We start from the raw sequence: 13104 nt of genomic DNA on the forward strand, positions 1-13104 counted from the left end.
TCTCTTGCCATTGTAAAAGATCAGCCCGACCATGCCTCTCATGCTCATTCTGTGCTGGAGTTTTTGTGTGAGATAGATTGATGAAGAATAGTTTGGGGTTTGTCTGTATGCTTGTTCACATATTGTTCATGCAGGGTCTGAAATGTACTTCTGTTCAATTTGCCATGTTATGTAGTTATGGCGTGCAAGTTCAAGGAATAACTTTACTGTTCTGATGACGGTTGGCCTTTCTTGCTGTCCAATGAAATTCCACCTTACATTTACTTTGTATTACATGTGGGAGAAATTGAACTGAGAGCTGATTGGTTGCCCCCACGTGTGAACTGTCTAAAAGCATTTTTTAACTTGACTGACAAATGGATAAAAAAAGCATTTGGCAAAATGACAAAGAAAAGCAATTGGCAAATAGAGAGAGAAAAGCAATTGGCAAATAGAGAGAGAAAAGCATTTGGCAAATTATTTTTTTAAAAGCGATATAAAATGTGCATATTCAATGTTTTATTGATAAACTTTTTATTGTTTTATTTGTCTATTTTAATACATGATTTAAATAAACCATTTTTAAAAAGCCTATTTAAATTTAAAAAGTGATTGCTTGGATTACATTTTATTTATAATTATTAAATTGGTCAAATGATTCTTAATTTTTTTTCTAATTGGCACTATCCATCCTCCATAAAAATGTGAAATGTCTATGACAAATCCTCACTGGAAGACACTCTTACATTTGTATAACTGTATGACAGGGATCCCCTTGAACAGAAGGACAGAATGGAGTTGTAATCTATCTTCTTTTTCATGTGTAAGAAATAAACCAACAGATAAGAAATATCACAGATGGGATTTTTTTAATATCTCAATTATTTCTCTTAGATGACATTAAATGGAGAGCAAACGGAAAATGTGAGATATTTCTTGTGACCCATACTGTATATATTTCCCCTGAGGAAAAAAGAGGAAAAACCCAGAAATCTGAATATTATACATAAAATGAGCTCAAATTCGACAAGTCAAAATCGCAATTACAAGTCAATATTATTGAAGATTTCAATAATATTTAACATTTCTCATAAAATGTACACAATCCAGATTAATGTATGTTAAAAAATTAATTTTTCTTCTATTTTATATGTCTCCAAAGCAATATTTGGAAATTCAATTCCTAATTTTTTTTCAAATTCTAAGGAAAAAGCATTGCAAAGTAATAAACTTAAATATGTTTTGCTACAAAGAAGATCCCATCAGCTTACATAAAGCTACTTATAACATTTTTATGATCGCATTTCTGGGATGCTCTTGTTGACCAATGACCCTTCTGCAAATGGCTTCACTACTCTGCATAGTGATTTGTAATAAGAGCAACTAGTTTAACAATTGAAGCATTTGTAACAGCTTATATAGCTCAGATAAAAACCTTAGCTGTGTTGCTTTAAATGTTGTGTGAATTCTGCATTTTTGCTTAGCTAGTATATATGAGGTAAAGACAGCTTCCTCAGACTGCTGTCAATAACATTTAGTAAATGGAGAGAGAGCAGCAAGTCATTGTCAAAATCCTCCTGCTCGACTGTCTAATCCATGATCAATTTAATTTCAGGGAGAGTGCACCGATCCACTCTCATGTGTACTGTTCATGAACATTATAATGAAATATCCGCAAGAAGAGTTTGGGAAAAACACACAATGAAAAAATAAAGTGTCCTGCATTTTTCAAAGAAAGAGTATATCATTTTTTGTTTGTAAATATATTTTACATAGTTTAAATTAATTTTACAAACGTGACGTATTATCACAAATCACATTTTTCTTTAACAACACCCTAGTGCATTATGTATGCTGTACACAATAGCTATGTGAATGATCTTTTTCCATGGAATACCTAGCTGACCTCACCTACAGGTAAATTCAACAAAATGTGGAGAATTTAGTGCAAAATGTGGAGAATTTAGTGCAAACTGCACAACACAAGTAGGATATCTTTAAAACAAAGTGATGCTCTTTGTTTGTATCCCATTCGATGCCAGCTCGTGTTACTTTAAAACGCATGCTGACAATGAGTTAAATAACAAAGGCTCTCTGACAAATAATATTTTATTGCAAGAGCCTCCAACAAAACCCTGCATTACTCAACTCATACTGTGAGAATTCCTGTCTCAAACAGGGCAGAATGACTCACAGCGGTTGAGTTAAAAAATAGAACTTCCTTGCATTCTCTTCTCTGAAGACAGCTGTTTAAATACACCATTCCAATGTCATTTAACCCAGAGCAAAGGGCACACATCGATGACAAACCTCTGTGCCTTGGATACCTTATACCAAGCAAGTTAACCCAAGGGTGCATTAATGCTTGGGACCGGTATTATCTAGACCTCAAGGGTTTTAGTGGGTCAGGGGATGCAATAGCGAGGCCCATTTCTACAGGATTTGGCAGCTTTGATCCCACTCTTACTGTCATGGTTGGCAGGCTAAGCCCATGGGATGAGGCACTGGCCCTTTGACTTAATCTAGTTAAAGTGGCAACCGTGAGCTGTTATTCTGTGTTTGACTCAATCAGGAAAGATCCACCCATTCCATCTCGAAACCTAAATAAAGATCATCTGAAAAGCAGGGATAGGGATTCTGCACTATTGGGTCATATTGACTTTCAGGCCCTGGACTGAAATGGACAGAAAAGCATTGCAGTGTGCTGTTGTTGGGGAATGTTGAATGATGAAACTGCAGCTGTTACAAAGATACTTACTACTCTCCCCTCAATATCATATATATCTCATATATATTTAAAAACTGAAATTATCACACTTGCATAAGGATGCAATCTTGTTATGTGATGTCTGTGAAACACTACACTGGTGATATGAAAAATATGAAATTTAGTTTAATACTTTGGATGTACATCAGTAACATCATCTAATAATCTCTCAATGATCACATAACTTGTGCACTTTGTGACCAGTGGAGGGGAGAGCTGTGACGGACTTACACTGTTAAAATGCAAACCGGTGACACAGACAGATGTGAAAAATCCTGACTAACTCCAGGACGTATGTCAGCGTGGGTGCTCCTCCTCAGGGAGGTCTGTAATAAAGCTCACTCTGATAACCTAAAAGCCAGAACCGCCCATCGCTCATCTAATTGGAAGCGTTTATAAGAGCAGCAGCAGGAGAGGCTGTCGTTCTCGCTCTGGAATTAAAATGCTAATGCGCTCCAAACCAACAAAACAATGGTTCACTACATCTGGGATTTGCATGAACTTGAAAGTAGCCGTGAAAGTCGATATCAGAGGGCACCAAGTTTGAAGACAGAACATTAAGCCAGCGTATGACACGCTGAGCCATCTGACCAGAAGAGATGCGACCACACATAGATCAAAAGGGCTGATGCAACAACAAAGGCAACATTTTCCACCTCTTTGAATCATGCTTATCCATTATTTAGCCTTCCCTTGAGTGTAGGAGGATGAGTGGGCTGCAGCAACGGTAGTGGTTGATGTTGTCTGTGCCAATGATGCTGGGGGAGGTATAATGGTCTTGTTGAAGAGACCAGCACTGCTGGACACACACACCATGCGTTATGTTTTTAACGTTGCTCCCAAATAATGTACACCATACCTTTAAAAACTTTTTTAAATGCTCAGGGTTTTAAAACACCATCGGCACTAAACCACAAGCAACCAAAATCCAAAATAAATCTGTCTTCTTAACCTTTGAATATTCACTCCGGTCTAAGCTGGTCTTTACAGCAGGGAAGTGTACTATCTCACAAACACAGCAGGGGCATTCCCAGTGGGCTAGAGCTAGCGGCACAAACCTGGCTTCAACACAAAGATCTAACCAGCTGAGACAGCACTTGATGGAAGGTCACATCAGGAAGAAAGGAAATGGCAGCGCAGCAGGCGACTGACTGATCAATACTAGCTAACTCTTTAATTGGTCAAAGAACAGGTGCAATATGAATAAGGTAACCCAGATGCATGTCCACACAAAAACCGATCACTTCAAAATCTCAATTTCTTCTAGAAAGAATGGGATTAAATAGAGAGTAGACAGAGAACTCTTCTCTTAAATGGACAGTACATTTCTTCTCAGATTTTTCACCTGTGAAACAGACCCCAGTCAATCTAAAGTATGTCCTCTAGAATATTGGAAATCTTAAACAGTGCTCGGATTTGCCCTCCCCTGCACTGTGTATACAAACAATAGAAATCAAACATACACATACATATGGGACACATACATATTATTATTTTATGAAAGTGATTACCCCAATTATAAGGTACCACTCACTACTACCCCAAGAAAATGTATTTAACAAATTCTTATAAAACTATGAATTAAAAATGTTTGTTAATGCAGGGCTCCAGACAAAAACATCTTTTAAGGAGCCATACAACATGAACTTACATTTTTAAATCACATACTTTTACAGTAGTTATCTTGATGTGTGCAAATCTTCCCTCTCGTCGGTTTTACTTAAAATGAAGTAGTTTTCCCTCATAAGCAGGGATGGAATCTGCAGACTTTTGTTAATTCCACCCTAAAATAAATGGAGAGCTGAGCGCTGATGAAACCGGTTCTATTAGCCCCGAACCGGGTCGGTCCGGTATGGGAGTCAGGTGCTCTAACCACGGTCTCTGGGGTCTGTCGCAAGAGCACCTCTTGTTTACCTCCCTGTAATGCACTCGTGTAGTTTGTTCTTGGTATGACAAAGCGTGTCACACTTATTCCGTAGCACTCTTTAGTTTTTAAGCAAGCATAAAACACAAAAGAAGACAAGAAAAAAGTAGATACATTGAGAAAAAAGTGCAACGGCAATGTTACATTAAAAGCCTTATGACATCAGATGTGTTAGTGGATACATTTTTCTCCATCGGCAAACAGTTTAGCCAAAGGTCGGGCCGAATTAGCAGATGGCGTAAATGTGCCGTGGCTGTGAGAACTGTCAGTTCCTTACAAAGGTGCTTGGAAGGCTACAATGGCCACAAGATTATACTGTCAGCGCAAGAAAGGTAATATAATCACACACTGCCTCAGGTTTCACTATGGTGGTGTCATATAATAATCACAGCAATAACAAAGCGATTAAACAATTTTGATTAAAAATGTGAAAGGAGCAGAAGTAGGTGTTTTTCTAACAGTTTGGGCCCTTTGGGCATACATTAACATTCAGCAAGAATCCTTCTCATATTGCATAGACTAGCAAAACTAATTTCTTATTGGATTTGTTTGTTCAGGATTGTCTGGGTAGTGACTGATCTTTCCTGAGAGATACCTGCATTTGTGTGATGCACCATTACCTTAGGGGGCGCCCCGCCCCTTTGAATGTCAAGTCCATTTTATTTTCTAAATAGCGAAAGATCACAAGAGAAGTCGAACATAGTTACGCGTTTACAATTCTCCTCTGCTTTCCGCATCCAGTTCCGCCCCAATGTGCGCGCACACAGACACGTTTACGCACATACACACACCAACCAGAAAAATATGTCGAGTCAATCACCTGAAAAGCATATATTTGCGTTTTAAACACTCACCGGATGGTAAAAATGGCCCCCGACAAGCAGCAACAGTTCAGTCAGGTTCTCACCCAGCATTCGCACCGAATATTCGCCTTCAATTTGAATGGTCCTTCACAGGGGCGCCGCCAGGAATTTTGGGCCCCATGAAAAAAAATCTATTGGGCCCCCTCTGTGCAGCTGTTGGCACCACATCTCTAGGCCCTTACTGTCCAATCAAAAGCTTTAAATAACTCCAATCAAAGGCTTGCAACTGTCTTGCTTCTTGTAGTGCAATACTAGTACTAGCAAAATATTTACTCCTGGTGATCTGTAAATGCAAGTCTACATACAGTATGCAGCTCACTATTTGATGCAAGATTAAAAGCCACCATAAAAATGTCCATTCTTAATGTATTTTTATTGTAAAAATATTGACAGATTTAAAAAAAGAAAAAACCTAAATATATATTAACTTTTAATCAAAATAAATTAACATCATCATCTCAAAACAATGAAAACATTTTTTTTTAACTTAACTGCACATACATGCCAACAACAAAATAAAGTTGACGTGTAAAACGGAATTTCCACATCAGGGTTATTATAGTGATACAAAACAGATCAAGTGATCACCAAATCAATAGGTGGAATATGGTCATAACAAAACTAACAGTACCAGTGACATCAAATTAAAAGGTAAGTTAACATGGTACAAATAAGAACAATGGAAATATATACCAATACATGACACTAACACTACAGAACATGGACCCAAATTACCTATAGTTCTGTATTATCATCACTTGATTACATACATTAGATATGACAGATTTGTGTGTGTGTGTGTGCAAGCTTCTCAAATACACTGCCCTTCATGGTGGGAATAATAAGGTCTGTATCTATAGATGTCATTTAACGGCCAAAATTCAGTCTAAATGAACGCATCAAACTGGATTATTTTAATATTGTCTGTAACCTACATGCAGTTTGAGGTGAGCAACTCATTGTTTTTTAGATTAGATTCAACTTTATTGTCATTACACATATACAAGTACAGTGTAACGAAATGTAGTTTAGGTCTAACCAGAAGTGCATATCAAGTGCAGGATATACAGTTAGAATAAATACAGAATACAATATGAGAGAATATAATACAGTGGGCATGGACTATAAAAATATTTTGCAGTAGGAATGTTCTATGAAAATATGACAGTAGGTATATACTATGAACAATATATACAGATGGCTATATACTATGAACATTAATGTACAGGTGGATATGAACAGATAATAATTTAGACTAATTTAGACTATTGTTTCTAAATGCATCTAATACAGACAAGAGGTTCTTTTTTATGTCATAATGGTCATTATGTGAGGAAAAACAATTTTGTTTCATTTCTGTCATTAATAAATATTCCACTTTCTTTTGTGTTATGGTTAAGTCATTAACACAGTGTTGCTCACCTTCTTCACTGGGACAGGGAGGGGTGCAGTTATGGGGAGACTGGGGTGCTGCTGACTCATCTGTTGTTAAGTCTGTTACGATGGCCATGGAGTCATGGACAATTATTTCATATGAATATCTTGCTAAACGTTTCCCTGCACTAAATAAATGTTTATGAAATGTAGGCTGACACTAGCCTGCAGCTAGCTAGCTTATTTCACTATGGACAACAGGTTAATACCACTCAGACTGAATGCTACACACCTTTCTTGGTGAAAAACTGGGTTACAGATTGACACCCTTTCTTTTGTCTTTGCTCTCTCAATTTTGTTTCTTTTCCTTTTTTGAAAACCAGATTTTTTTACTGCGCAACATAGTTGTCTCTGTTTCTGACGCGACGCGACTTTCTGCAACTAAACACGTCACTGATGACGAGTGCGCTGAGGCAGGACCGAACCATTTCATGCAGACACAGGGGGGTGCTCGGTCAATATGGATGTTTACTTTTTGGTCCATTGGGGATATTTAACTTTTATTGCCAAAATACGTTAAATAAAAGACATCCTTCATTTTATTATTATTTTAAATACACTAAATGATGATGATTTATATAGTGTATAATATAATAAAAAATTAATTCGTTTTTACCTATTTGTTTGGGCCCCTGTCAGTCAGGGGCCCTTGGAATTGTCCTAAGTTTTCCCCCCTATACGGCGCCCATGGTCCTTCAGTCAAATCATACCACGAACTGACGTAGATTGGTGGTTACACGAGACGTTTCACAGGTCTAGGTGAACATTCGCATATAAGAATATAAAATTGATGGCCTGATAAAACATTCAACTCGACTCAATTGATTGAAACGTAAACCTATAGGAAACGGTATAATTTTTTGTCAAATTTGTGTATGAAAACACATTTGATTTACTTTCATAGACGACATCCCTGGCACTCTGAAGGATTTACATGCCATAGAGTTTGTTGTGCTATAACTCAAGAGGTTCATTAAACCTGCCAGACAAAGTAAAGAGAGAAAAACACTCACTTTTAAACAACACTGCTTAATCAACTGAGTGTCAAGATAGCCCAGTTGAATCACGACTTGGAGCCATGTTGCCATGGTTTCTTTCTAGACCCCTACTTGCTGCCTACAGTTCAGTTTGTTTGTTTGTTTATTCCTCAGGATAAAACTGTCATCAACATTACAAGCCTGTGTGAAGCCTCTGTTATATAAATTATTCAACTTTAGTTTGTAACTTGTCGACTTGTTTGTAAAGTATGAAAATCCAACAATTCCACAAACTTCAATACTTCATATTCATGTAATGAAGAAATTTGCTTACCTGAACAAATCAATTTCATCAACATGTACTCCCAGCCACAGTCTTTCCTATAGTAACATCGTAAGCGGTTGACAAAGCAAGATCCAAATTGGATGTTCCCTTTTTTGCAAAGAAGGGCAATGTTCTCATCTGCAGGGTTAAAAGAGAGAAGAGAATGAGATCAAGTGGAAGACAGAGAGTGCATGGTGATTTAGATGGTGAGTCGCGACAGCAGGCTCCCAGATGCTGTCAGTGCCCACGTCCCATGCCATTGGGAGGGCATTGACAACTACAGTACTACAACTTTAGAATTAAGGAATATGGGTCATTGACATAGAAGTAAATTTTAGAAAATTAAATAATACAAAAAATAATATCTATTGCAATTATTGAAACATCAAGAATGTCCGGTGTTTCCCCTACCATTATTTTAGGGGGACGCCCAAGCCGCCCCTCCAATGGCAAATGGCGGTTCATTTTCTATTTAGATCCAGATCATAACTCATTTAAGGTTACCTTTCCTATAGAACATGTCTTATTCCTTATTTTTATAAAACAAATAAAATACCATTGTGTTGTTTATCTTATTAACACGGCGGCATGTCATTTGTGTCTCTACATAGACGCACGTTTACAATTTCCCTCTGCTCTCTGTATCGAGCTCCGCCCGATGCAAGCACACACAGACACGTGAACTGGTAAGCACAATCCAACCAGAGGACAGTGAGCATGTGTTGCGTCAACCACATGAAAAGCAGATCAAATATTTGCGTTTTTAAATGCTCCCAGGGTGGGGAAAAGGCTACATTTCGCTCTCCTGCTCCGTATCTAAGGCTGAGTCCAAATACCCCCACTTGCGTTCTTTGCCACTTAAAAGCGCGTGCATAAAACAGGAAGCACGCACGTGGTGTCCAATGTCTTCAAAACGGCAAAGTACAGTGCCCTTAACACTCACTAAATCCACACTATCTTGAATTCGATGAAATTAAATTGTATTTATATAGCGCTTGTATATGTATATGGAGAATAGCAAGGGTCCTAAAACCGATCCCTGAGGTAATCCATAATTAATCCATAAATCCCTGAATACCAGTATAATTGTGAAAGTGATCTAGAAGTATGTTATGGTCTCCACACAAAACATAAACACAAAAGGCATGATACTGTCACGGCCCTGTCCAAAGAGCTAGGAAACTACTGACAAGGATAGGATCATGACACAATAGAACACATGGGACAAAAACAGGAAATACGTCATGAAAGTAGTCAAGTGGTCAAGTGCAAAGACAGGAGGTGGGGGTATTTGGCCACAGCCTCAGTTAAGTAAAGACGCACGCCCTGCCCCTGACAAGCTGCAACAGTTCAGTGACCACCAGATGACAGGTTTTCCCCCAGCTTGTCATCGTTCTATCTATCACGCAAGTTATTAATGAACCATTCAAAACATCAGACTATTTCTGTAGTTTAAATTGAGCAGTCTACATAACTGAACCTGGTCCTCTCTCGTCAACAGTCCTGCCGCTTGTCCTCTTAAGCTCCCGATCTCCTCCGTGAGATTTGCGGGACCGGTGCGCGCACAGCTGATTCCAACTATCACTCACACCAGCGACCCAGCCTCACGGCTCTCGTCCTGCCGTCCTCACCACATAACCCCATCGGCCCTTACAGGCCGGGGTATCACCGACTGACTCCCCGGGGGGGGTGAGTAGGTACAGTCTCGGCGTCGGCAGCGCCTGGGGTATGCACCAACGAGAGGAGAGAACGAAGAAGGGAGCACCAGGAGTGACAGGGACGAGAGTCCTCAGCCCGCCCGAGAGGCTCCTCCTTCGCAATGCAATGTGGTGGTGCTGGCTTGTGGCTTGAGGGTAGCCGGCAGTGAGTCCCCCGTTTCCTGTCCTCACCTCATAGATATTGGACGCAGGATTGAATTAAATAAACAAACAATAAACACGGAGGTAAAAGACCGGCAGCCACCTCACGGTAGACTGCTGGCCATAAAACAAACACAAACTTAACACATGTCCGGGCCCGGTCCTCTCTTGTCAACAGTCTTGCCGCTTGTCCTCTAAAGCTCCCGATCTCCTCTGTGAGATATGCGGGACCGGTGTGTGCACAGCTGATTCCAACTATCACTCACGCCACCGGCCCCGCCTCACGGCTCTCGTCCTGCCTTCCTCACCACAATTACATTAGTAATATTAATAGCATTAACAGTCAGCATGTTAAGAGCATTTCATAAGGAACCATGTTTTAATCGGAAAGAATATTTGGAATCAGTTTTAGTATGATGGCATGGAAAGGCTACTTGTTAGTAACTTTGTTAATTCTTCTGCTTATGATAAATTCATTTCAGTTTTTACATTTTGTTGTCAGTAGTTTTTTAAATATTAAAATAGGCCACTAGGATTTCACTTTAGCACCAGAGCCTACAACCATACTCGTAAATCTAGTGGAAACACTGAATGTGGTGTAGGCATAATGCAGATCAAAATGTAAAATTAAGCATTAAGAATGTTTTCATCTAGATTAATTTGCTGTATCATGTGGTGCAATCATGATTTATTTTAAATTCAATTAATTCCCTCAAAAAATCCTCAGTATTTAAAGCGTTTAGAAATAACGTATATGCATTTCTTTGAGTTTAGGTAGGAAATTATCTATTTTTTTTGTTTAGTTATTTCTAATAATCTATAATTATAGACATTTTTGCTGAAAAACACATAAAATACTATTCACTTAACCATACTGTATCAGTGAATCATATTTCATTTCATATTAGATATTCTGTTTTTAGTTTAATACAGTTGATAGTTATTATTGGTCACACCACATAATGAATGGTCGTTCTACATCATTAACCCATTTGCATGGAGTGTCTCTGAGTTGTGACATAAGAACAGGTTATTAGCAAATAAATTCAGTACTACACAACTAAAAAGTTGTTAATAGTTTTTTTCTGCACAATAAACATCAAAACACGTTAAAAGTACACTTTCATCATCAGCCTTTGATGTAAATCCTATGTCATGAGTAATGAGAATCTTATATAATGAGATTCTAATGTCATAAATGAAACAAGTTAATCCACAGCATCGAACTAATAAACAAATAAGAGTCCTACTCACATGCTTCAGTATAATTATTAGCGGTCTTGATTAAATCTGAAGTGGTGAAAACAAGAGGACAGTGCAGGAGGATAACTGGAAATAGAAATGGAAATACAGAAAGAAAGAAAACAGGCTTATCCCCCTACAGTCCCTGTCATAAGGTTCATTTAATTCTGCCTCCCTGTGTGTGTAAGGTTGACCATGATAGCTTTACATCTCGTGGGATCTTAGCATCTCAGGTGTGTGTGTGCGCACGCGTGTGTGAACAGGTGCACTCTTTCAAGATAGCAACTTAGGGCAACAAGCAACCATAGCAGCCTAGTTTTAAACAGCTATAAAACAGTTATATTGCAACATAGGTTAGACAAATAAGACTAAACAATTTTAAACAAGTCCCGTGAAAATGTTGATTCTATGTATAATGTTTATTACATTTAATCATATACAATTGAACCATATTTATAAATATTTTGGCATTAACAGTGCATTTATCATATAAACTACAGTACTAACTTTAATAGCTGCCTGTAATACACCTCTTGTAAACGAATTAACTACACGATAAAATACAGGACATTAAAGAATATAAGCGACATCTGGCAAGCAAGGAAAACATTAAAACTATTGTTTGCTTTACAAGCCTACGTTTTATGATCAAAGTGTCTGCAAGAGAGTTGTAGGACATACTTTAGTAACTCTGTACACTGCAGGGTAAAGAAGAGGTATAGTAACCTACTTACCCGATCGTAAAGAAAACACACCCATGCAACTTCAATGTCGTCCTTTCTCGGATTGCTCCAACAAGCCCAGATGGACTTAGAGCTGATAGACTATTCTGGCATCTCAGTCGTGCTGTTTCCACAATGCTGCGAAAGCCAGTGCATTAATTTACATCTCAACACATCTGCCGCGATCGACCTGTATGGATCCCGCACGCATGCATACCACAGATCATAAGCAAAATCAAAACCGTCTCTCAGATATTACGACGCTTTACAACCGAATCTAAACCGGAGAAAAGAGAAAGCCGTTGCTGTATGTGTTTTATGCCCGCGCCGCTTCGGCGGGGCAGAGCTGTCCGATCATGCTCGCTCTTCTTAGGGCTTTCATTCAGTAAACGACTTCTATAATTCAGAAAGAGGGGCAGTTGTTCCTGTGGTGGTCAAACAGAGGTATCGCATGTGATTTCATTAAACCAATACAAAGTTACTAGCATTTATCCAAACGCAGAATAAAATATTCATTTTAATATGCTACACAACTATTAAAATACCACTAAAACAGATTTGTCGATGTAAGAATAAAATAGCTGAAAATAATGAATAGCGCATGGAAAATACACGAAATGCGTATCGGCCCTTATGCTGCTGCCTTCAGGTATAGGCCTACTCTCGGAAATCTTATAATTCCCACTTCTGATGTCAGTATTCCGAGCTGGTTCTGTTCAGGTGCTTTGCGGGAAAGAATGAAAACGCTTCTTTTACTCTCAGTTTTGGCCTCTCGTCCACACGGAGACGGCGTTTTCGAAAAGGAAAAATGAGCTTTTGTAAAACGGTCAGTTCTGGTCCTTGATACTGGAGTTCTAAGCTGTTATAAAATATCTCGATTAGGCCTATAAATGCTGACGGCATTATAGCCTACATATAATTTTGTTTACTTTCTTATATGAAACCTTGCTACGCATATGGAATAAACGTTTTATAAAAGCAATAAGTCTCGAAGAAGTGGATTAGGCCTACA

At 38.5% G+C, this 13104-nt stretch overlaps 1 protein-coding gene across 2 annotated transcripts in view; it reads right to left on the reverse strand.

The window, feature by feature from the left end:
- bean1 (brain expressed, associated with NEDD4, 1) overlaps positions 1-12486 on the reverse strand; it is a 43425-nt gene extending 30939 nt beyond the window's left edge. The window contains exons 1-2 of one of the 2 annotated variants that reach the window (XM_079466983.1): positions 12105-12486; positions 8279-8407 (exon numbers count right to left, since the gene is read on the reverse strand). In XM_079466983.1, coding sequence (XP_079323109.1) covers positions 8279-8407; positions 12105-12129 — 154 coding nt within the window. In that variant the 5' untranslated portion in view covers positions 12130-12486. The remainder of the gene's footprint in view (positions 1-8278; positions 8408-12104) is intronic. The other variant, XM_079466984.1, reaches the window with a different exon arrangement.
- Positions 12487-13104: the final 618 nt, after the last annotated feature.

This window comes from Barbatula barbatula (assembly GCF_947034865.1).
Source record: "Barbatula barbatula genome assembly, chromosome: 1".
NCBI lineage: Eukaryota > Metazoa > Chordata > Actinopteri > Cypriniformes > Nemacheilidae > Barbatula > Barbatula barbatula.